We start from the raw sequence: 26,763 nt of genomic DNA on the forward strand, positions 1-26,763 counted from the left end.
GAAGAAAAGAGGCACTGCTAATATATAAAGAAAAAAAGCAGGAAGCCCATTACTGTGCATAATTAAAGATACATACAAGGAGGATAGAACTTTGTCAATCCAATCTGGGCAACAATGCAAAATTTCCTAAAAAAAAGGTTGTCCAGAAGTATGAAAAAATGCTTGGAAAACAGGAATCCTTAGGTTGTGGGGATTCACTACCCAATCCTAGACTAGGTATCACCACCCACCACTGCTGCCACCACCACCACCTTCAGACCAACCACCAGCTGCTTGCGTTTGTGAGGAGCTTCTCTTGGGGCCACCACCCCACCCAGCATTCCCCATTTCTGCAGCAGAATCAATTCCACCAGTCAATTTAGACCCAGCAGAATCCCAGGTGCTACCGCCAGCACCACCCCAGCCACCACCACCACTGCCGCCGCCGCCGCCGCCGCCACCACTGCCACCCCAGCCACCACCACCGCCACCCCAGCCACCGCCGCTGCTGCCACCACCACCGCCACCGCCACCGCCACCACTTTCATTTCCCCATCCACTCTTGTCATTGCCACTACCACCACCACTACTGCTGCCACCACCCCAGCTACCTCCACTACCATGTCCACCAGTGCCCCAACCACCAGGGAAAGCTTCCCTGCCAGGCGAATTTTGAACCTTAGCACCTGGGAAGTTTCCCCATCCATCATCGCCCTCCTTTGAAGCTGAACCCCATTTTGGAGTACCAAAGTCAGAATCACGCCTGTCGTTGCTAGAGCTATTTCCTCTGCCACCGTTATAAGAACCTCGACCACGGCCACCACGGCCACCGCGGCCACGCCCACCATATGGCCTAGGGAGCCCACTTGGATGCCCATCCTGACCACCATTTCCAAAATCACTTCGGCCTACAAAACCAAACAAAAACGGCACAACACAAAAATTCATAGGAAGAAAATTTCTAGAACATACAAAGAACAGCAACTTGAATTTAAAAATAACAATTAGGAAAGAAAAAAAAAAAAAGAACTCTGAAGTAATATGACAAAAGGCAGAATTCTTTGCATCTGCAAATGACTTGCTAAGGTCAAGAACAATTAGCACATAGGAAGAGAAATATGCAAAATATAGATCTTCACTTGACAATAATAAGCATGCACCATGCATGTGAATTTCATTTCATAATCATAATAACTCTCATATCTGGTTAATGTACTACTATCATTGGACCTATTTAGGTATACTTCCATTTTAATTCCTAAATTTGAGCATGCTAGGAGTGGGAATGCCTTTCAGGACTAGGCTATCATTTTCTTTCCTTGTGCAATGCTTATAGCCAATAAATAAATAATAAATAACAGTGGTGATTTGTAAAGGGGTAGGTTGGCATTTCTTCCAACCACAAAATGCATTTTGAAATGAAGGGGCATATTAACCCCATTTTCCTACTTCACTATTACAAAAACAGTTTAGTGATCATTTTTCAAATTATTATGCACATTGTCCATTACTTTCAAATTTGTTTCCATCTGCACCATTTGAGAATGGGAAAATGGGAAACCCACACGATGTACAGATCTAGATACAAAAAAATTACCATAATGGATTATTGAAATTCATTAAAAATGCAAATTATCCCAGCCTTGGAAGATTGAATCCCAAATGCCAATCCTAATTATCTATGAACCCAAATGTGACTAAAGTGCCAGGCAGTCAGACAAGATAAAGAGAAACTATACTTTAAAAAAGTTAATTATCAAATAAACATGCATTAATCAATAACTTTGAAATGTGCACATGTACATACAAAGGCCTTTTAAACTTACCAGCTCTAGAGCCCGGTGTAGCAGATCTATCTCTGTCAAAAGACTGACCTCTCCAGCTACCATCATTGCTGTTGGCTGAACCACCCCAGCCACTACCCAAGGATGCCCCTGAAGAGCCCCCAGAGGCAGGGCTGCGCATTGGAACCATAGCAGCGACGGACCGAATGGATGGTGCTGAATCATGCTGTGGATCGTCAATATGTCTCTGGAAGTATGCCACAAGGCGATCAATGTCCTCAAACATTCTTTTCCGGAACTTGAATCCTTTTGGGTACAGACCAATGTACTCATGGTGTGGATTTGAACTTCGTATATAAGTTAGGATGAAGGTGCCAGGGTGTTCATGAGATATGCCAAAACAATAAACTATCCTCATAGGATACTCTGCCTTCTCAATTCTCAGAAGCTCGTCAACTTCTGCTTTGGAGCCCTTCCTGAACTTGCGATAACCCAGCATTGCCTTCAAATGAGCAACCAATGGATCAACATATCGATCCATCACCTGCATTTAAGGTAGTCAACAAGGCCATTACATTTTAGGGCATATTTGTAGTGTCAAATTCAAATCAAAATCAAATGAGCTAAAACACTGAAGGACATTGATATTCATGCCTGATCACAATGCATTATGGGAACAATATGCATGCCAGTTACTCTAACACGACCTTAGTTGGATGCCCAATTAAAAAAAATCAGGGAATCACAACACTGCAGTACATCATCATCCAGGATCCTTGGATGCACCTAGGTTTTCAACCTGATGCCCTTTCATTGATGAAGAACTAATCAATGCTCTAATCAACATTTGCACCAGAGGCTGAAGTACCTGTTTTTCAGCTCCTCGCACAACTTCATCAATTAATTTACAGAAGACTCAACAGACCACTTTTGGGACTTAACCTAAACCATAACAGAAGACAAACTATGTCTCGCCAGCTAGATGTTGAGAAACTGTTGTGCATTTTATCTTCATAAAAAAGAAATGCTATTTTATAAAAAAGAAGAAAAAATAGGATTATGTCTTGGAGTATTAAACTATAATAATTAAGTAAAAGAATTACAAGTACTTTTAAAGTTCATGTCTTTCAATTTGTCCTTCGTGTTTTCATCATTCTAATCATATTAATTTTTATTTTTTCCACGGACAAAAATGAACGTGTATAATTGATTTTTAATTTATTTTTTATGAAAATACTAATCAAATCTCATTAATTTAAATGTTTATTTATAGTTTCTAGATGCGATACTCATAGCAGTAACATTTTTATGCAGGGCCAAGATCAAAGGCCATGCATTGGAAGCAAACAGTGCAGTACCTGGAAGATGTGCAACAATATGCACAGGGGAGGTGATGGTTGGGAGCATGTGTAGCGCCAAATAAGAAAAATCACTTTATGCGCCACAAAACAGCCAACACTAAGATGCATAACAATTCGATACTTGTAATGGTTTATATTTTGCTTCAGAAGGATAGATGTTAACAGGGTGTCCTTGTTTTGAGTCATCTAGGCAATATTCCATGGAAAAACCAATATAACAGAGGTTTTTCCCATTCTTCATCCCAAACTCTTTCCCGTCTCTAAAAAATTGGACAAACCAATAAAAAAAGATGTAATTAAGAGTTTGTCAGATTTTCGGCTTTTAGTGGATTACATTCGCACCTGAAAATGATGAAATTTGTTTGAGCAGTAAAGTACAAGAAATAGTAAAATTTCTAAATGGCGCTCTCTAAGCAGTTAACAATGTCGTGTCTCTGAGTCAACTGTCTAGAACGGCATCATTTTGTTTGATTCAGAGGCGACTTTATGTTTGTTTAAGGAGTTCTACTATTCCAAAGAAATCGAGTAACAATTAAAAAAGGCAGTTGCTTCTTATTTCTCCTTACAGTGAGCATCCCTGAGGTGGTGTCCCTGCAGATCAAAATTTTTTGTGGTCAAAATAATGTGAGAAGGATTTACGAGGAGGATAAGGTGCCCTCGTAAGAAGCAGCAGGGAAAAGAAAAGGAGAGAAAGAAAAAATGGAACCATATAAAACAAAACAGTCAACCTAATAAGCTGTTCCAATCCAGTGGAGATGTGAAAAACCAAAAATATCGGAACATAAGAAGAAAAAGCCCACAAACATGCGAAGAAATAATCCTACTCCACGTCAACTGCATAGGTAAACAGCGATCCTGAAAAATGCATGCATTTCTCTCCAACCAAACCACCCAAAAATATACTGCAGAAACTGCACACTGCGTAACCTTTGCGCATCCTTGCATCCCAAAACCTCTAATATTAACCAACATGAAAGCTTCCAAGGATCGAAGGCACACCCAGCACTCACCAACAAACCCAAAAAGCTTGTTCCATAAGCTCCAAGCCACAAATCAATGAAGGAACAAATGAGCTTAAGACTCATTGGTAGCATAGCACATCATCACACATCTCAATGGTGTGCAAAGTATCCTAATAGGCAGCAGATTGTTGGCATCTATATCTATTAAGGATGGCCATCCACAAAAAAGCCTTGACCTTGGGAGATAGCCTAAACTTCCCTCAGAAATAAGGAAGAGGGAGGGCATTAGAGAAACAAGCCAAATGAGATATTACCTAAACTTAGAATTTGGGGCTTCACTCACGTTGAGCCTTGACCATGGGAGATGGCCTAAACTACCCTCAGCAATTAGGAAGAGGGAGGGAATTAGAGAAACGAGCCAAATGAGATAATACCTAAACTTAGAATTTGGGGCTTCGCTCACGTTGAGCTATCACTTGGTTTTAAATCATGTATTTGAAATAAATCTAAAGTATGCAGGTATCAGGTCCACTTTCCTAACTCAGCCAGTTTTCAGCCTACATTCCAAAAGGAAGTGATGCTAATGACACTCAACCCAAACCATTCCAAGCCCATACCCTCCCACTTGGAGCCACGTGTCCCCCACCTCCTCCTCACAAACCCTAGCCCTAGCCACTAAGTTGCAGCTGCTGAATCCCCAAAGCAAACCAGCACTCCTCCACACTTGCTACAATGCAATCCTTATGGGTTAGCAGCCTAGGACACCCATTTGTCAGAGAAGATTATTCCAATCAAATTTCTGAGATCTGCTCATCTCCTTCAAACCAACCAACTTCAAAACAGTAACAAAACCTCACCTCTCCACATTCAAACTTGGGGACAAAGATGGAAAGCCCTTTTCCATTCAAGTGCATCACCAACTCCTGAAACACAGTAACAAAACCTCACCTCTCCACATTCAAACTTCAGGACAAATATGGAAAGCCCTTTTTCCATTCAAGCACATCACCAACTCCTGAAACTTACATCTTCAATTGGTTTGGCCATCACAATCCAAACTTCATGTGGTGAATGAATGCTCCAATCTTCTAAAAAACTGAGATCACCAGGCACTCGCAAGCCCATCTAACCAATAAAGTAATCCTGATTCACTTATATATTTTGGGCCTTCTCCAACATATGAAGAAGCCCCACCCACTTCTCAAATCTCCCCAAGCCAGATCAATAGTTTTTGCTTTCTATCTGCACAGACCCAAGGAGACTTCCCCATGAGAGAGAGAGAGAGAGAGAGGGAGGGAGGGAGGGAGAGAGAGAGAGAACTTAAAGGAAGAAGGAGAAAATAAGGATAGGCATATGGAGAGCATGAAAAATCATAAAGAGATCATTACATGATTTGAGTGAGGAAAAGCATACAACAAATTTATTCAGTCATCATGTAGCTGATTGGTGGATTCATACATAGCTTAACAAACTTTTCTATCCGAACTGCTTTGTCTGCAAGTTAATGTGTCAAAAAGTGTGTATGCCTGTGTTATTTTGTTTATTTATTTAATCTGATAGAAGATTCACTCATTGCATGAATTTTATAGCTTTAAAAAATGTTCATAATGCCATTTTTTAAAGCTATAGTACGCTCACTTGCAATAGGAGGCAATTTTAGACAACATATAATGCTTTTATGTGCTGTTTAAAATGCCAAAAATGTGTTGCTATAGCACCTTCACTGGAACAAAGAGGATCAAGTTTAGACGCAAAACATTTGAATGCTTTATGGGAAATATGATATCGCAATAGAGCAACAGAGAAGGGAAAAAAATTTTAATCCACTAATTACACAACTTGTTAATTAAAACAGAATGACATCAAATGGAATCAAATTTATCACTTGTTTATCATGTTCTCTATTCAAATTTTCGTTCCATTATTGTCCTTCATGATTCCACTCCACAAATCAAACATGACATAATAGTATAATAGTATATCATAGAGATTCCGAAAATGAAAAGATTCCACACCTTCCAACCAAAATTTATCTCAGCTTGACAATGAAAAGAATTTTCAAATCAAAAGATACTAAGGTTGTGCCATCATCAAGCCATGAACAAGGAGACTCAGGTAGAACATACAGCTGATGTTCCTCTTTGTTTAGATTATTAATTATTAAATAATTACCAGAGTTCCAAGTGAGTATTAACTTGGACTCCATGTAAATAGGCACTTAACTTTCAGGAACATTTCTAAGTCCCAATGTTCATCTAAACTTGATTTTACTTAAAGGACAAAAAAGCAATATTGTCTCCACTTTCAGAAAGAACGGAGGGATTTTATAGCGGCACATTAGCATAGGTATATTGGATTGAAGATTAATATTTACAGGGAAGGTTTAAACTTTAAAGTGATACCATTTGCTCTTTTCTGAGATGCTAATGTGTAGCCTTATTTGAGACCATTTCCGTTGCTGTATGAATCTACTTTGCAACGACACTTCCTAGTCCTATAACACATTTGTTGGTATATTGAATGAAGATGATATTTATGGAGAAAGTTTAAATTGGGGTAGATGCTTTCTAAATGTAATTTGAAGTGACAATTCCTATAACTCGTTTTGTCAAATTTAGAGAACATAATTTTGTAAGATAATAATTAAGGTTTGCAACTCCTAACACCCCCTCGTCCTAGACCCACCCAAAAAAATGGAAGGAAGTGCATCTTAAATAGGTATTTTTTTATGAATGTCCAAAAGAATGCCAGAGAAAATATTAAGGCATCATATATATTATATATATTTTATATACATATATATTTATACATTGATGTTTACAAACAGTCACAATTTATATACTACAATAAAGAAATTATGAACGCAAAATTCAAACACCCCAACGCCTTCAAGCTTTTGGCTTAGCCTTTTAAAAGCCTTTTGAAAACACACACCAATGTACATATAGGATAATAATTTTAAGATCACAAATGTTGTCGTCTGTAGAACAAATAAATAACTTAATACAGTTCACTGCCAGAGTCTAAAAATAGAAGGTAACATTGAGTAAGAGAAACAATCAGATCAAAAATAATAAACCAATGAATACTCACCTCATCCAAATCTTCAAAAGTGTCCTCCCCAATTTTCAATGTTTTCCCTATACGGAGCAAGCTTGTGATGTCCTTGTGCTCCTTTCCACCTTCAACTATGTCCTTGTGAGCATAAACTCCATCATATACCTTCAGGGTTAAAGTCAAAAAAGAAGGTCCACGAGAACTTGGACGGATAATACTTTCACCTGGATCCTTGTCTGACAAAAACTGTCAGCAAAATTGACTAGTGTCAATACTTGTGCAAGAAAAATTATACAGCATAATCATGGAAACTAAAGAACAGGTACTAGCATAACCCCTCTTACAGCAGTAATGTCCAATTTAAATCCTACATATTTTTTAAGGAAATTATATTTACACATAAATGAATATACAAGGAGAATTACAAATCCTCCAAAAAATACAAAAATCTTAAACTAAAAGAAAGCAAAAACATATGCAACACATCAAGCTAACACCACCATCCAATATCTCTAAGAATCAGCGAAATCTTAGCACCCAAAACATGCACAAGCAAAAACTCATCAGTGGGTAAAAAATGATTCTGCCCCACATCAAATCAGCAGCTATATAACAACTGTGGAAAATTCGAGCATTTCTCTCAAGCCAAATCACCCATAAAATAGCCAAAACTGCACACCACCATAATCTCCTTCCTTTATCCTCCCAGAACCTCTAAAAGCATTCAAAGGAAAAGCCCCCAAAAAGTTAACACACACCCAGCATTCACCAAATAAGCAAACAGCTTGCTTGAAAAACTCCTAGCACCAGCTGAGTAAAGAAACAGGTGAACATGAGTCTCAACCACTAGAAAAGCCCATTACAAAAACATCAGGAGACAGCCTGGTTCTGCCTTCTAATAAACATCAGGTTGTTGGTGTTAACTCTATCAAGAAGCCATCCACACCCGTGTTTCAAAAGGCGAGGCGTTCTTCCCCCAATTGAGGCAACGCGAAAGCCTTAAGGCATTGAGGCGAGGCATAAGCCTTAAGGAACGCCTTAAGGCATTGAGGCGTAACCCTTTTGAGAATTTAATTTAATATATACACACACACACAAATAAATTATATGTATTATAAATAATTTAAATTTTATTAGATAAATTATGAATATCAGTTATATAAAATTTCCAACACTTTCAAACTCACAGAATTCCAGCTGAAATTGTAAGGTTACAGCCAGGTGGCTATCCAAATAAAGAGTTATCTCTTCAGCAAGTTAAAAAATAAATAAAACACACATGCCTTGAGAATTCTGAAAGGTCCCACACAATTACCCAAACTTCAGTCTTCACCCCTCATCTCTCTCTCTCTCTCTCTCTCTCTCTCTCTTCCCTAACACACATCGTCTCAGTCAGTGAAGGGCTCACTGAGATTTCACAAATCAGGTGCCACCGTAGGTCATGTTGCTTGCTTTTCAAACCAGATTCAATCATAGGTAGGGAATCAAAGAAACTGACCAATGAAATAGGTGGGCCAAGAAAGGTCATCAGAGAAGCTGCTCGTGCGCAACCATCTGAGAGTGCAAAGAGTGGGCGACAGCAGTTCGTCACTTGATTTTCTTCCCTTTCTGAGTTTCTGATCTGGAATTTACAAGCAATAGGGGTTCAAGCCCTGAACAGTTATCCTCCTCCCATTTTATGTTTCTGGAGAAGTTATGTTCCACTATTCCCCATTATATGTACACTTTTCCTGGTGAGACGTGAAAGGCGGACCTTTTCTCTTGGGCATATGCCTCACAGGAAAATGTGTGCGCCTTTTAGGACTTATGCCTTCTAAAATGCACTTTGATGTGTATTCGAAAAAATTCCCTGAAAATGCCTTTGAAAACACTGATCCACACAAGAGCCTTAACCTTTAGATCTCCAAAAAAACGTAGCAAGAGAGAATGAATTTGAGGACTGAATCAAGCAAAAATAAAAATATTTATAAGAGAATGAACGAGAAACATCTGAGTCCAAATCCTAATATCCACTTCATTGTAGGGCCAAAAAGAATCAAACAAACGAAGGACGGGAAGACCCTCTGACTCCTGTCATTAAGACTAGAAAATGAGAAATTGGAGCATGCGGATGCAAACTAATGTGAAACAGTGGTGGAAACTCATCACGAGCAATGATCTCTTATGCATGGATACTGCCAAAAGCAGATCTGATAACCTTCTCCTATTAATTTTTAAAAGTTAAACCATCCCCTATTTTATATTCATACAAGGAAAGAAAAAAGGTGAAATTCGTCAGATAAATTTCCAGAGACATCCTTGAGAAACTCTACTTCCAATATTAGCTTCCATTCAATCCTGTGCAAAAATACATTTACTTGGGACAATTTTATGCCAAAGCGAGTGAGTTTCCACAGGAAAACACCATAATCACTCACCCACATTTTTAAGACACCAAATTTCCCAGACAAAAGCGCCCCTCCCCCGCTTCCCTCCCAAAAAAAATTTATTCAACTTTCCAACTCATAAGATGATCCCTCTCCCTCAAACCCAACCAAAGGAAGTTCCTCATAAACCTCTTCAATCTAGATGCTATACCTACAAGGCCGTTAAAAATCAACAAGAAATAAAGAGGTATGAAGGACAGACATGCCTGAATTTAAGTAATATGGAAGCCCAACGGGGAGAAAGGACCCTACCAACTCCAATCATTTTGGAAACTTAGCAATGGCTGGGTCCCAAAACCAAACCAATCGAAGATTCCCACCCAAAGGAATTCCCAAGTATGTCAAATGGACCTCGTCAGAACTCAAGTTAATAACCATTAAAGCCACACTAACCCAAATTAAGCTTTCACCCTCAACATTACAGAAGGATGGTAAGAACAGAAGAAATTCATTAATAAAGAGGAGAAGAGAATACAAGGATGAGAAAAAAAATACTACTACAAAAAAAAAAAAGAAATGAGAAAAAGAAACCAAAAATCTAAGATCCATAGATGAAGCACAATCATGAAAAATCGGATCACTCCTCTCCAGCAAGATAACCCAAACAGCTGCATGAACAACACAGTTCCCATAAAGCTTCTGCCTTCTTTTGTTTCCTAAGCGAACAAAATCAACCGACAAAAGATCCTCCAAAATCTGAAGACAAATATGATACTCTCCCAACAAACAAAAAAGTTCTCCATAAACCCAAGGCACAGAGCAAACAAGAAATAAACTTGCATAATCCTCACTGCTATCATAACACATAATGCATACATCAGGGAAAGAGATATGTATGGTCTAAGAACCTGCTACAGATTGTTACTGCTACAAAAGCCTTTACCTTCAAACAATTTTTAACTCTCCACAAATGATTAACAAGAGGGAAAGAATGAGAACAGTTCAGGTGAGAGTAAAATGATTTACAACAAAATTCCAGGAATTATGCAAACACCAGATCCTAGTAGCCCCCCCAGCATAAGAATATGTGAAAGAAGCAGGCAAACCTAAAAGAGAAGAAAACTTTTAGGTCTCCTTATCATGAAGACTTTTTTCTACAAAATCTATAATCCCAAAAGACATGTGTCATGAATAACAAGAAAAGAAGAAATAAGATGCATCAGGACTGAAGTAAGACAGAAAAATTCAGTGTTTTAAAAGGCTCAATCGAGGCTTGCCTCAAGGCAAGACATGCCTAAAATGCCTTGAGACTCAATCTAAAAAACCAAATTCCAAAAAGGCTAAGGCATTACATGCTGAGACTCACACATTTTCACAAAAGGGCCTTTCTAAATGAGGGCTTACGCATTTTTGGGTGTTGGATTCTCAAGTCAGAATTAATTAAAAAATGTTAACTACATGTTTGTTTATAGAAGAAATGTCTTAATATGAGTTGATTTCTAAAACTCTTCAACCTTAACCTTTAAAAATAACTGAGTTGTATCTTAAAATATGAAAATAGATTGAACTTTGTAATGGTATAAGCTATCTCTTGCCATGATTTATGTCATGTATTTAAGTTAGCAATTTTTGAATGGCCAACAGGTAGTACGCAAAGTATATATAATTTTTCCTTTTTACATTATATTTGTGATTTTCTTAATTTTTACTTATTTTAAAAAACATATAATTTATTCACATATTTTTATCCTAAAAAGAAATTCTCAAAAAAGCTTATGCCCCAACTCCTTAAGGCTTGCACCTCGCCTCCTAAGGGTTGAAACGCCTTGCCTTACGCCTTCGCCTTTCAAAACATTGCGAAAAATAGATGGAAAGGCAGCCAAAAAACACAATTCACCTATCCATATATCCTTCAAAAACCAAACTCCACCACCATTTCCCAAATTATATTTGATGCAAGAGAAAAAAAAAACACAAGATAGCTGCAAAATGAATCTTTTTATGGGCTTCCACAAGTAACTCCAGCCGTAAAATTAGCATCCCACACATTGTCCTGCAGACAAAATTTAGTTTTGATAACCCTATGCTGTAAAGAATCTGTTTCCAATAAGGAAATGCCATAACCACTTACTACCAAAGCAATGTTCTTGAGATGACTTATTTAAGGCTCAATCCCTCCTCCTCAGACCTACAAAACATCCCAAATCCCAATTCACAAGATGATCCCTCCTCTCAACCCCTGACCAAATAAAATCTGTCATAATCCTCTCGAGCATTACTAGCAACCCACATGGCAATCTTAAAGAAGGACAAAAAATCACAGGGTAATAGAAGAAAGACATGCCTGGATTGAAGTAATGCAGCCACCCAAGGGAAAAACCTACCCTTCCACCCATCAAGATGTTTAGTGACACAAAACCCCTCAGCTCAAGGATTCCCTCTGAAGACACTCCTAAATAACTCAAAGGCTACTGCTGGATCCTACAATCTAAAAGGGCGGTAAACCTAGAAATCATTTACAAACTCAGGTCAATTGCAGCTAAACCACACTTGGGTAAATTAGGTAAATTAATCTCAAGACTAGAGACTAACACAAAAAGAGAACTTACCATCAAACACAACAAAAGGACAGCATCATCAGTGAGTTGCAAATATCACACAATCACATCATCATTTCCCACAGATAGGCCCTAAACCTCACCCCTATCCACCACACTAATCAATCATCATCCTCAAAACAACCTCTCCCTTTACCCTAATACAACCTCATTAGCAATGAGAATAGAATCCGACACCTACAAATGTCGACTGAGAACTAGATATGGTGTCATCTAAACCTCCCTCGACCTATCAGAAGAACCTTTGCAATAATCATACACACACTTATAATCAAGCTAATAGATCTAAAATCATTACCCTTAATGGAACAGTCCTCACAAATGGAAGTGATGAAAGTGGAATTCGTGCTTTTAACTACCACATTACCATAAAATTATGGCTTTCAACAATTACATTCACCACATCCCACAACTACTTTTTGAAACCCCCCCCCCCCCCCCCCCAAAAAAAAAAATATCAATACCATACCATACAAGGAGCCTTCTCCGCTTACATAACAATGACTACCTTCCTATCTCCTCTTGTCGTACCACACCTCTTATCCCCTTGAAATAAGATCCCAATCCAATCTGCAATCACTGGCCTACAACTAAGGTCATCAAAATAAAGATCCCCAAAAAAATCAGCAATTTCTTCTATTAAACCCAAACCCTGAGAATCAACCTTTCCTCAGCTTCCAACTCTAATCGCACTCTTCCTTGGCCTGCCATCAGCAGCCCCGTGAAAAAATTGTGCTGTGGGTTCCCTCTTTGGCCCATTTAAACCTAACATTCTGTCTCCAACAAACACTTCAATAGTAGTTCCTCTAATTCATTCTTAAGAGACACTATCCTCACCTCCACCTCTGTAGAAAGCAGCCCCCTATCCTCCAAATGGTCAATAACCTTAATTTCCTCTAAAAAATTATACTTCTTGACCCTCACAACACAAACACCTCCACATTCCCATTTTCAAGCTCAGTTTAAGATGTTACAATTTCATCATAACATAGTAGTTAAAAGCGCACCTCCTAGGCACAAGGCGCAGTGAGGCGAAGAGGCTTGCACCTCAAACCATGCGGAGCGAGGCGACCTGCAAGAGGCAACGCAACACAAGACGAGGCACAGTGAGGTGACAGGGGCAGTGAGTCGCGCCTTGTAAATTTTTAGCCTTTTAAATGAGAGAAATAGCCACGGCCAGAGCCGTAGCCCTCATTCGACTTGAACAAACAGGAGCCCTAACCCCTTTTGGCCCTTCGAAGCCCCACAACCCTTCGCGAGTTCGTCTTGCACATTCGAATCAGCACAGGAGCCTTCGCGATCCTTCGAACCAGCAGCGTGAGTTCGTCTGCGAGCCTTCGAACCAGCCAAAAGCCTTCACGACCTCGTCTTCGCGCTTCGAACCAAGACTGTGAGTTCGTCTTCGACATTTCGAAGAAGCATGACCCTTCACGACTTCGTTTCGAACCAGCAGGAGCCCTCGCGAGTTCGTCTGCCAGCCTTCGAACCAGCCGTGAGTTCGTCACGTTGTCTTCGACATTTCGAACCAGCAGCGAGCTCATCTTTGAGCCTTCAAACCTTCGTAAGTCTTCTTCTTCTTCTTTCTGCTGCCTGCGTGCTGCGTTCTGCTGCCTGTTGCTTCTCTTCTTCTTCTTCTTCTTTTTCAGTTCTTCTTCTTCTTATTCTTTCCGCTGCCTACTGTTGATCTCATTTATTATTCATCAAATTTAATCTTCTAAAGGAAGCCATACACATGAAGAAACGGAGCAAACCTTGAAATGGAGGTTTTATAAATGCTATTTCATGAAAATCTTTATGGTTCTAAATCAAAGGAAACATATAAGATTTTGGTGCTGCCTAAATGGGTCAGTTAAAATACAAGCCAAAGCTTCCAACCTTTTGGCATTAATAGAAATACATAACACTCAATTCCTTTTGCTATAACTTTTTTTTTCCAGTTTGTAAGTGGTTAAATTCAACCAAAATAAGTTTTAAAAGTCACACTCACACATCTCATTAAATTTATTCAATATTTAGTACACTGATTTGCCATGAGATGAGAGTGAAATGAAATGAAAATTCATCCGCTGCCTGCTGCCTGCTTGGTTATAATATTATATGTAATTACTAATTAAATATTTAGTTTAATGTAAGTTTATAAATTTTAAGTTTATAACTAATACATAATATTCTTTTTACTGAAAATTAGCTACTATTTTTTAATTTGTTTGGAAATGCATTATATAAGTCTTAAATTTTAAATGGGTTATTGCCTGTATTAGGTTATTAGCTACTAATACAAAATAAGTCATGGCCTAATTTGCCTGAAATATATGATACATTGATACATTTTTTTGGCATTTTAAATTCTAATATTACTAGATATTCATATGTTCATATATCAATTACCCCAAATAGACATTTTGCACCATTTTAATATTTGTGCGCCTCACTCACCTTGCGCCTCTGACTACTATGCATCATAAACCTAATGCCTCTAAACTATTTGCCAAAGGACCAGAACTTGTACTCCAACTATCCTCAACAAAAGAAAGAAAAGAAGGATGTATGAGCCACATATTTTCAAGCCAAAACAAAGTACAATAACCTTTAAAGACTCCAAGATGATATAAAAATGAGTAGATACAGGCATAATTAAAGTCTCCTGGGAAATTTTAGGAAGGGCACCTCCCACCAACTAGAACATAGAAATTGGTCTAAATGACTGGACACTGAACCCCCTCCTTATCCTGACCAACCAGGTCAACATAGCATTAGGAAACTCCCTCAAACCAAAATCTCTAACTTAAAAAAAAAAAAAAATTCAAATTCAAAAGACAGCATACTCTGTAACCCTGGAACCAATAGGATCTTAGAAACCATTTTAAAACAAAAAAAAAAAAGGAGCTCATCCCACTATAGAAATCTAAACCAATACCTTCATGGCCCATAGATGGACAAAACAACCACCAACCCTTCGCTCGAGTATCTAATAGAAAAAAAGAGTAAAAAGATATAAAGGACTATATTCCCTGGAAACAAACCTTGCTACAACAGCATCAATTGACCTCCAAAGCTCCAGATGAAAGAAGACAGTCACACAGTCCCACTCCTTAAAAGCACAAATCTCAAATTCTCCAAATCACACTCCCATCCACCAATTGGAGTTTAGATTCCTGCAATAAAATGACCGAGGGAGATGATCTAAGGATAATCTAGCAGCCTGATGCTTGCTAACATATCCTAAACCCCCACATGGAACTAAGGATCATCATTGAAAATAAATTAAAGCTCCCCATCTTACACAATTGAAAGATGATAACTTTTCTAACACTTCTTCAACTTCCTTTTTTCTTTGTATATGAATTTATGAATTATGAGAGATAGGACACTCTAACCTCTTGACAAAACACAATAACAAATCTCAGACCTGAGAAAAGGCCTTGATGGTCTTGGTCGTCCTTCTCACCCCCTCTAATGGAATAATGGACATAACATCCCCCCACTGCCTGCACCCCTCCCTTCTCCCTTTAACAATCTTTGGCAATTGCTTGAGGATCTTGGTTGTCCCTTTTACCCTAATGGACATACAGACACCGCATTCCCTCTTTTCCCACTAGCAACAATCTTTGGGTTAAACCATCAGTAACTTTAATTTGCTTAAGAAGACAGACATAAAATTGAGGACTTACTCAGAATGAGAACAATAGCTAAGTCAGACCCCTTTGGCAAATAATGGAAATTACAAATAGAAATTTAGTTCCAATAAATTATCCCCTACTCAGCAAAATCAAAAACCTACCATCACACTTGCATATCATTTCCTCCTTGCAAAAGATAGTAATAGATTCATAATAGCTTTCTCTTTCATGTATATTACCAAGAAGTACAAAGTACAAAATCTACGAATTAACATCATTATACACGGTATCATTGTATCAACTATCAATATCACTTTTATGCATGTAAAATATTCTTCTTGTATTTTGTACCAAGACACGAAGGATACACATCAACACTTGACTAGTTAACTGCAGTATGCTAGAAAAATAATTTAGCAGGAAAGAAAATGACTACCACAACACTTCAAAAAATCTAAGAAGTTTCAACACTACGTCCTAAATCTTGTGTCCATTTAGCTTCAACCGATAGTTATGCCATATTTCTACTGTTTATTTAGCTCAAACCCATAGGCTCTCAGTATAGATGTGTTGACTGTTCTTCCGGCCATATATTTTTTGAATTGCAACTATTTTACCGCCATCTATTTGTGAAATATCTCATCTTCTGCATATACCACTCCTTGCAAAAGTATATTTCACAATAAAACAGATAATGGGGAAATTGTTCTTATATATATAATAAAAATATAAATATAAATAAAAACAGAGCTTGTTTCCTATAGAAATTCTAATACATAACATTACCAGTTTAACCTAACAAATGAGGAACTTCAAGATGACAGATCAAGAACACACCTCCATTGCCTCATCAGCAGTAATATTTTGGAAACGGGGATGCACAATCATCCTAGGCTTAAAATGCCTCTTCGCAAGCTCCTTTTCTTTTCGAGCTTTTTCTTGTTCACCCTGTAAAGTGCTCCGGTCTTCATGATAATAGGGATCAAGATTTTGAATGTTCTGATATCTATTGTTTCTCATGTCACTGTCTTTGCAAACAAGGAACGCCTGATACCTATTCTTTTGGATTGACTTAATCTTGCAGGTGATCATGTCACCTTCACACAGCCTATCAGTCAAATCAACAATGTCCCTCGAGTCATCAGAATAATCTTCCTTAGAAAGCATCCCAGTCAACCCAGAATCAAGCACACAGATTGCCCTTTGACCTTGCACCCTGCGAACTGTTGCTTGCACTACTCTTCCTTCAGCCAAGGTATCCTCTGTTTCACCTGAAATCATATAAAATTCCTCATCCTGGCTGGGTTCTTCGTATGGTTTACGCCAATCTTGGAAGCCCTGTATCAGTTCCAACTGTATATCAAGGAATGTCTCTCTCTTGTTCTCACGTTTTTTTGATTCAAGATACATATTTAAATCCATGGTTCTCAAGCTGCTTGGATTGTCTCTGACGTGCTCTATAGCCATCTCCATCTCCTCATCATCGTCGTCGTCATCATTCGCGACACTACCAACGTGTTCCTTATAAACATCTTTGGCCAACTGCTGTGCAAGACCATATGATTCTGGATGTATTCTAGTGTCATCCAACAAATCAATAAATTGGCTGCTGCTAGCAGCCAGTCCACTCCGACGAACACGCAAGAAACCGACTGCATTAACAAACACCTTTTTACCCAGTCCATGCGCTGTTACAAAGTCTTTTCGAGTGAAAATTGCTCCAGACCTTACCAGGGACCTTTGCAAGGATGCTGCCTTCCTGGGTCCAAGCCCAGAAATAAACTGTAGCGGCGCAAATAACCATTCATGGCTAGCTGCCAAATTAATGTCAAGGCCCACCTGGTTAGTAACATCCACCAAAACCTGTTCAACAATTCCATACTTCTCATCAGGGGAAAGAAAGCTTTCCAAAGAATAAAGTTTCCAGGACAATATCTCTCTTGCAGGTCCACAAAGTGTTGCAGCCATTGCCAATGGATTTTGAAGATGTCGTCCAAGAGCCACAGCCCGCTTAACAATGCCTGACAATATATAATAAGAGGATATAAAATCAACTTTAAGAACTCATCAAGCACTCACTGACTGAGAACAAATGAACCACATATTTTTACCAGACTGTCCAGGTAACTGATCAGACGAAATTCGTGAATTTTCATAGAGACGAGGTAGAGATTCATCCCCATATACAACACTTAGCCCATCCATCTCATGACCAACATCTCTTGGGTTCTCCTCCACCATCTTAAAAATAATCTGTCAACAAAAAGAAAACCAAAACCATCATAATATATTAACCTGGCAATTTTACTCAAGTAACATAAAATATACTACAAGTATTGAATGTTATCTTGGTTTCGTTAGCTGCTATTGGCAAGAAAAAGCTTCTATTTGCTACTCTTTAACAACTTTATAGACCATACGCAATTTAAACTAAAAAATGATAAATATAAAAAACAACAAATACAGAATATTCACATTTCTTACAAAGCATTTTTCCACACGCATACATATATAGATTTTCATAGAAGCACGTCAACGCATGGCAAGAGACTCTGGTTTATGTGCAGCTTAAGCGTAAGAAAAAAATTACAATAAACTGAAGGAACTTGCAATATATAAATATTAAAGCTATTTTAAAAATTGAAAATAATGGATTTATTTGAAGACTAGTTATCAAACAAGTGCGAACTGAATATCAAGTAAATTAACCTCAAAATGAAAGTGTTAACAACATTACTAATTAAAATAAACCAACTTAAGATTGAGCTTGGATATAGGAAAAAAAGCTTGGAAAAGGAAAAAAAGAAAAGCAAAAACAGGTCTCATAGGGGTTGGATTCATAGCCAGTCCAGAAAACACAGCTGTGTAGCAGACAGCAGCAAACTATAACAACCAGTAGATGCGCTCAGATGATATCTGAGACATCACATTACCTTGTAATGGTTTGGAAGCCACAGATGCCTATGCCTTACATGCACCAATTTTTAGAACAATGTAGTAGACTTCTCAAAAGCCACATATGCTGTTCTAAACTCAATTGCCATGAAAATTCAATGAATTAAGTACCATGAAAATTCAGTAATTTATTGCTCTTGATTCTAAAGATGATGTGGTTTCTGCTAGGTCGATTTAAAATAAAGAAAAGTTTGTTTTTTCAGCTAAGTGGTTACTCTAAGTTCTATGTAGATATCTTTGTAACTTAAAAGACACCAAAAGCACACTTATCATGACACCAACCCAAGATAGCAATAAATCCCAGACACACTTCTGGAAGGAGACTTAACTTCATGAAAAAAATTACACAATGGTGACTATTAAAATACAAAAGAAGTTAATTCTACTTTGTCCACCCTTCTTCAAAATCATTACTTGACAATATCTAAAAAAGGAGCAGAGTATTACATTTAGTCACAAGTTCTGCAAGAATTTATTCCTGTGAACCTTCTATTTTTTCGTATAACCATGTCCAGTTATTTTAGGATTTCTGAATAAAATATCAGTGGCCAGGGTACAACTTCAATTTTTACTTATATTATCTATTATGTCACTATCACATCACAATGTACCTTGTACAATACCAAGTAAACCTGCAAGATATGCACCAAGCCATGACCTAGACAAAAGTCCTTGAATGGTCTCGTTTTCAAAAACCTTAAACATATCTTTAAACTTCAGGAAACTAATTTTTCCTCTCACAAATGTGGTCTCAAAATATTGATACCTTACTTCTTAAATATTTTAAAAAATTAAATACATATTATAACTTTTTGAGGTCAGTTGCATTTAATAGTCATAGTAGTTCACAACCATATAAAGAAAAGACTACGGTATCATGTGTACCCCTTTTTTACTTATCAATGAAGAAATACTGCTTCAGCAATCAGAAAAAAGAGTACATCTTCAAAAAGATCTATATGGCTATTGGATATTAGATGTAACCAATGAAAAAAAAAAGATAATTATGCACAACATATACATCCAAGTTTAATCAATATGTTATGAAAAAATTAAACTAAAGCCCCCATCCCAACCATTTGAATAAGCCACCATGAACCCTTTTTTCGAATTACTCTTCTTATTGAAAAAAGATTAAAGCACAAACATCTACAATTATACATCTAGGTTTCACAAATATATTATACAACTAAATTAAACTTATCTGTAATCCCCAACTGTTTGGAGTCGGCTACCGGACTCATTCTGTACATTATCCTCCATCACAAACCATGTTCTTAACATTATCTTCAACTGCTTTGATATGACATATGAAATGAACAGTGCTATGAAATTTTCCAAACTACAAGTGGCCCGTGATAATGTAAAGCCCTAGAGGTTAGACCGGATCTGATAATCCACAATCTAATTTTTAAAAATTATGAGAGAAATATGATATTTTACTATCAGCCCTTCAAATTTAACTTTCCAAATTTTGGTCATTTTACAAGCTTGAGACATTTCAAAAAATCTGGAGCAGACAATTCCAATATTCTAACTGCAAAATTTCAAGCAGTAATCCAAAATTTTAAATTCAAAACTCTCTCACTTAAAGGGATATGGTACAAGAACATTAAAAAGCTTCGTAACAAAGATAGCATGTGAGGTAACAAGTAAAAAAGCAGGCTTCCAACCACTGGGTTTGGCTTGTGTTACATGCTCAAACAATCTTCCTGAAACTAGCTTACACAAACTGGACAATTGCTAGACAAAGAACATCCATCGCACAAAATAGCCACTTTGCCAGAACAATCAATGTTTTAAAGGCGAAGGCATACCCTAAAGAGGCGAGGCATAAGCCATAAGGTGTTGGGGCACAAGTCTTCTAATAATTTTATTTGTTGATTAAAATATCTAAGTAAATTACATATTTTGTAAAAATACAGAAAAAATAAGAAAATAAAAAATATAATGTAAAAAATTAAATATACTTTGCAAACTACTTGTTGGGCATTCAAAAATTGCTAACTTGAATTCATGACGTAAATCATGACATGCAATAACTATAACATTATAAAGTTCAATTATTTTCATGATCTAAGATACAACCCTCATTTATTTTGGAAGGTTGAGGTTCAAGAGTTTTGGAAATCAACTCATATTATGGCATTCCTTTTATATTAACATGTAATTAAATTTTCTAGTCACACACCCAAATGCGTAAGCCTCAACTAAAGAGGAGCAAAAGGGTGCCTTTCGCACAAATGCATAAGCCTTAGCATGTAATGTATTAGCATTTTTGGAATTTGGTATTTTAAATTGAGCCTCACAGCATTTTAGGCATGCCCTTGCCTTGAGGAGAGCCTCAATTGAACCTTTTAAAACATTGAGAACAACCAAGACAAGATGAAAGTTCTGCTAAAACCTTTGTTTGTGAACAATAACTCAAAACAACTATCACCAACATTGTACCTATATACAAGTAAGATGCAGTGGCCCAAGTAACACTACACTCATTTCAAATAACTAGGCCATTAGCCTTACACAACAATTCATGTCACAAACAGGGGTACCCAAAACTGCACAAATGCTATAATTTCAGCAATTAAGACCAGCCTGGCATCTGAACTGGAAAAATCCCATCTGTTAAACAAAAAGTTAAAAGGAAAGCACTTAAAATTACCTCATAAATATCCTCCTTTAATCGTGTGCAAGACAAATTTGCAGCCCCTAGAACAACAACATGTGGTTGATGATCTGTCATGAACTTCAAAACACGCTGTTGGTTATTTTTCTTGCGCTGCTGATCATTTACATTTTGGGACCGTGAAGTGAGAGACCCTGTGTATAATACATCAAGCACTTCTCCTGACGAATCCAGCATTACAAAAGTGGTTGCTGGCTTCCCAGGACCCCAGCAGCAAGCCATAACCCTCGGTGCAGCATCATCTTCAGAGCTTGCATCATTTTCCTTACGTTGATATGGTGCCACAGAGACTTTGTCCCAAAAAGCCTTTCCATATTCTGATAGCAACCAGCTTTTTGCTCTACTCATCAACAAGGACCTAGCTTCCTTTTCCATTGAAGGAATAAGAAAACCAAAAAATGCATCTTTCAGTATATGCTCCCTCTGCTCATTCCATAGTTGAGCAGATTTACTAACCCCACCACTGAGATAGTAATCCCTAGAATCATTTAGTAACTTATTTAGAATATCTTCAGGTAACTTAATGGTAACTTGAAGGAGCTTCTCCTCTTCAGCCTTTTGGATCATGAGCCATTGAGCATCTGCAAATTTAGTCAATGGCTTGTCACTTAACCACTTCACCCCTGCAAACTGATGAAAGGAGTCTATAACCAAATTTCCATCAGAAGTTGGTCTTGTAGATACCACAGCCTTTTCCATGAAAGTACTGCGAACATGTTTCCTGACATACGGCTCACAACTGATCTCAACTGCTGCCTGCAAAAAGTTCCAGGAAGTAAGCATGCAACAAATTAAACATCACTTTACACCATGTACCATAAGCAGAATACTTCATATTTACTAATTTATCAACAAGCAACATAAACATCAATGCGTACCATATGTCTAGCACCTTTAAGCACAGCTTGAGGTGTCTCAAACATTGCACATGTAAAATTTGAGGCCATTTCTTCTGGTGTTTCCTTGGCATCCTCCAACTCATCCATCCTCTGCAATCAAATTAAGTACAACATTATGTCTTTTCGTCAATATAATAGTACTACTATGGTTTTAAACCCAAACCAAACCAGCTGGCCCAGCCCAGTTGGAGCAGAATCTGTCCATTTACCAGGTGAGGTATGAAACAGGAAATTGCAAGAACAATAACACACCAGGCCAGACTTTGACAGCTTGGCTTAACTCGCCAAACCCGGTGAACGGTAGACCCAGTCACTTAGCGCCTCTCATAAATACAGCAAATGAACAAAATGTTAAATCTGCAGCTAGCAGGATTGAAAATCTAATCCTCTACCTCATTAAGGAAGAGTTCTACCACTAGAACTACTGGAGTTTTTTGTTAAGAATATTTGAACAAACATACATATGCACAGAGACATTTATACTTTAATATATACAAACGCTCATCCATCAGTATATATAATTAATCAAATTCTGACTTCTTTTACCATAGAAACATTTTAATCAAATCAAATCCTCTCACTCTTATTTAATATTTATGAATTGATCAAAATCTTATAGCCTTAAGTAAATTCTAATTAATTAAAATTTAAATCTCTCGCACTATTATTTAATATTAATTGACTCTTAACAACAACTTTTATAAATAGTATTTATCATTATCACTTAAAAAAAAATATACATATATAATCTTAATATCACCGGGGCGACAGCTGGTTGAACCTGGTAAGCTTTACCAGGTTGATCACCAGTCTAGGTTTTAAACAATAAGTGCTACTACTTCAAACAAACTTACCATATTTGCTAAAGATATCTGCAATCCAAACTGCTCAGAGCTGTACCCAAACTTGTTTGCAACCTCCCATAGGCCTGCCTTACTGCAGATGCTATACTGTGATTTCCTCTTGGGTCTCTTATATTGCCCTTCATCCAATCCAGCCTCGCATGGAGGAAAATGCAAGTTAAACTTGGAGTCAACATCATCAACCTCTCTTTCTGATTCTGCAGCCTTCAATGACTTCATAATTGATTCAAAAAGCTGCTGATTCAAAGTAAGCCTCGTTTCGTCATATATTCTCCGGGATTCTTCTTCAAATCTCTTATTGTAATATAATTGGAGAGCACTTTTTCGCTTCTGAAGAAGCAACCACTTTCTGTCCAAATCCTGGATTGCCCATAGCACCTGCTAAAAAGCATACTCACCATTTATCCCCGTATTTACTTCTGATTAGAAATGTATAAACTTCATTCTGCGTGCATAATTTAGTTATTAGTTCAAAAATTCTAAAACCTTGTGCCACTTCATTTTAGGTGCTTTCTCAGCTCTATCCTGATTCTCTTCATCTGCTTCATGTTGCTCTGGGTCTTTCAAGAGGCTCAGAATCTCCTCCTTTCGATACATTGCAATAAAAGGAATCTGGAAGAAAAATAAAGTTGGTATTCTACAGAAAAAAAGTGGCTCAGCAAACCATACTTCAACCAAACAAAATAAATACTAACATCTAATTTCTGCAAATGCACTAATTCCAAAAATCTCATAACATCGTCCTTGTTTATCGATTGATTTTGACCTCCTTCATTTGTTTCAGTACCTTGCTTGCCCAACAAAGGTACCATACCAGATGCAAGCTGATTACATATCCAGCTGCTCTCCTCAACTATACTCATCTCATCTGTTGGAGGAGGACCAGTGCTTTCCTCGGACATCTAAAAAACCAAAGAAGATGCAGAAACAACGTTTCAAGGGATGCATTTAGGCAGTATCTAGAATATTAAGAATAATTTTTATGAGTGTAACACAACCTGCATTCTTTCCGGAACATCAATCTCCCTAATCCTGTCGTCTTTTTCCGTCATATACTTCTCAGAAAGTACAGCTGGTTCAAATTCATCTTCAAGTCTCCTCTCCCTCCATTCTCCAGAATCTAAACCTTGCTTACGACGCATTAGAAGGTCATCAACATCACCAAATATGTCATGAGCTTCTTGCAAAGCCGAGGATGAAACTCCTGGTGCCTGCTTAGACTTCTTTCTGTTCAGCTTCTTCCGTCTACCCAATGAGTTCATTGACATTCAATTGGAAACAATGTCATAAAAAGTTGCAAACATGTTTAATATCAAAATTGTTAAAACATGAACAAATTTATAGATCAAATTATACCTCACAGGAGCTCCATGTTCATCAACTTCTTCTTCATCCACTATAAAGTCTGCCATTTCATCCTCTTCACCAATGTCTGCATCCTCTTCTTCTTCTGGCTGTTCCTCTTCTTCAGCAATATCTTCAAGCGGTGCTCCTACAATGAAGAGGATATTTCATCCCAAGTCAATGAAGAATTGGCTCATATTAAAAGTAACATAGCTTGCGCCTGCAGCCATGCCCCCAGCCACTAGGAGTGGATGGATTATTTAGCCCAAAAAAAAAAAAAAAAAAGTTACCTTCATCATCACCAAATAAACTGCGCTTAAGCTTCTCCTCAGCCGTTCGCCCTCCCTTCCCACTTCCATCAAACTCTTCTTCATCAGAAAATCCTGAGTGCCCCTCCTCAGTGTCCCTCTGTGCTTTTTTAAGCCTCTTGAACTTTTTGCTCTCCTAATCAATTTGAAACAACAACCACAAAATGAGAACCAAAAACAAGCACAAAAAGGTTAATGAAACAGTGCAAAGTGTCAAAAGGATGATGAAAACAATCAAATGTATCACAAAGCTCACAGCTTTAGGCCGGTGAAAACCAGTGATGTTGTTGTCCTGCAGAAGCTCATAGTCATCTTCATCAAGAACATAGTTCTTCTCTGACTCCCTGCAACCAGTGTGAAACAATAACGACTAAAACACTCGCATAAAAGATTTTATGTCAAATCTGAAAGATTTTACCTTTTCTTTCTTTTCTTCTTCTTCTGCCTATCGTCATCACTGTCAGCTTCCTCCTCCTGCTCTTCCTCTTCTTCATCATCAACAATGAACCCATCCTTCTCATACTCATCCTGCCCCTCTTCTGCTCAATGACAGAACATTTACATTGTAAAAGTTCCATATAAAAATATCGCATTAAAACACTTTATCAATATCTTCATGCAAGATGACAACAAACTGCTAAACATATGATATATGGCTTCTAACAAACAGCTGAACTCCAAAATTGGTACATAAGTTGGTTCAATCCGAGTCAGCGACTCACATATCAACCACAAAATGGAGTTAAAATAAGACATTTTCACTTGACAAGGACGTTCAAACCTATTTCGGCCAAAATCAAAAGCAAAATGACTAGCTTGAGCGCAAGTATATGGAAATGAAAAAACACCCCACCTCATAACAGAAAATAATAACCTTACAACTAATGTGGCTTCCCAAAAACACAATCGAGTAAGAATCCACATTCAACTAAAAAAATCTCATTACTAGAGCAAAATAATTGGGCTCATAATATACTTTGCTTGGTTGATAGAAACAATTCCATTGAAAACTCTTCCAAGTAAGTTAAAAGGACCATTTATTTGACGCAATCGTTCCAAGAAAAATTTCCCCAACGAAACAAACAGCAACTTTGAGCGAGCTCAGAAAGCCAGAAACCCTAATCAAGTCATCCAAACCCTAATCAACCCACCGTCCAAAAAAAATAAAAACAAAATTAAACCCAAAAAAAAAAAAAAAGGCCAAGCTGAAGTGTTAAAAAAAACATAAAAGACGAACCAGAGTCTTCGTCTTCATCGCCATCGCGCTCTTCAACGTCTTCGCCGTCGACAGGTTCTCTCTCGTCCTCCTCGAGTTCAACCTCCTCTGCACAGACAAATATGCAGAAACGTTCCCAAGTTAAGATCACAAAAAATTGGCCTCAAAGAAAATTTAAAGAGAAAGGTAAAATTAGGGTTTGGAAGCAACCTTCGTCGTCTGAAACTACAGTTTTGCCCATGGTTTACAGGTGAAGTTAGGGCAGAACCCCTAGAGCAGTCGCAAACAGAGCTTAAACCCAAGGCCAAAACCCTTTTCTTCGCTCTCAGATTGGAGACTGAACACGATGCGAGTAACCGACGAGAGCAAGAGACAGCAAGAGGTGGGGGGAGCGAGGGAGGGAGGGAAGATCGTGGCTTCGTGGGGAGACGAAATACGGCATGCAGTAGAAAGGTTGGAATTGAGAAGAATGGCAAATTCGTAATACCGCGAGGTCTGCCAGAGAGGCCTGCCAGGTGGGTTTTTACCGACGAGTGCCATGTCAATCGTCTTAACTGGTGAAAGTACATAGTTGCCCTCCAAAATTGCTGAAACGACATGATTGCGTGACGCCGTAGAGGATGTATGCAAATCAAAAGCCCATCGCGTTGGTAGGCGTTTGCCTTTTCAAAATGAAATTGAGATATAGATTTGATTTTGCATAAATTCGACCAAAATTCAGAAAGAAATTTAAAAGTTTTCAAAT

The 26,763-nt window shown here is 37.8% G+C and overlaps 1 protein-coding gene across 2 annotated transcripts; it reads right to left on the minus strand.

The window, feature by feature from the left end:
- Window positions 1-26,520, minus strand: LOC131159769 (transcription elongation factor SPT6 homolog). 2 transcript variants are annotated; one of them, XM_058114931.1, is made up of 17 exons: window positions 26,229-26,520; window positions 26,040-26,126; window positions 25,221-25,341; window positions 25,059-25,146; window positions 24,785-24,938; window positions 24,507-24,642; window positions 24,149-24,395; window positions 23,846-24,052; window positions 23,637-23,762; window positions 23,142-23,531; window positions 22,267-22,377; window positions 21,365-22,144; window positions 17,859-18,000; window positions 16,585-17,768; window positions 7,180-7,389; window positions 1,806-2,307; window positions 1-887 (listed from the first exon to the last, which is right to left on the minus strand). In XM_058114931.1, exons 1-17 carry the CDS (start codon window positions 26,257-26,259, stop codon window positions 220-222), a joined length of 5,184 nt encoding a protein of 1,727 aa, XP_057970914.1. In that variant the 5' UTR covers window positions 26,260-26,520; the 3' UTR covers window positions 1-219. The 2 variants fall into 2 exon arrangements, with proteins under 2 accessions (XP_057970914.1, XP_057970915.1); XM_058114932.1 differs by having other exon boundaries at window positions 23,142-23,528; window positions 26,229-26,514.
- Between the last annotated feature and the right edge of the window lie 243 nt (window positions 26,521-26,763).

The sequence above is a fragment of the Malania oleifera genome, chromosome 7 (assembly GCF_029873635.1).
Source record: "Malania oleifera isolate guangnan ecotype guangnan chromosome 7, ASM2987363v1, whole genome shotgun sequence".
Classification (NCBI taxonomy): domain Eukaryota; kingdom Viridiplantae; phylum Streptophyta; class Magnoliopsida; order Santalales; family Ximeniaceae; genus Malania; species Malania oleifera.

What these genes read in the sequence shown, in the direction of transcription:
- LOC131159769 (XM_058114931.1), bottom strand. Translation starts at nt 26,259, where the DNA reads ATGGGCAAAACTGTAGTTTCAGACGACGAAG. An exon ending in GTTTTCACCGGCCTAAAGCT is followed by an intron (nt 24,939 to 25,058) that starts GTGAGCTTTGTG and finishes CAAATTGATTAG; the next exon opens with GAGAGCAAAAAGTTCAAGAG. An exon ending in GAACATGGAGCTCCTGTGAG is followed by an intron (nt 24,396 to 24,506) that starts GTATAATTTGAT and finishes CTCATTGGGTAG; the next exon opens with ACGGAAGAAGCTGAACAGAA.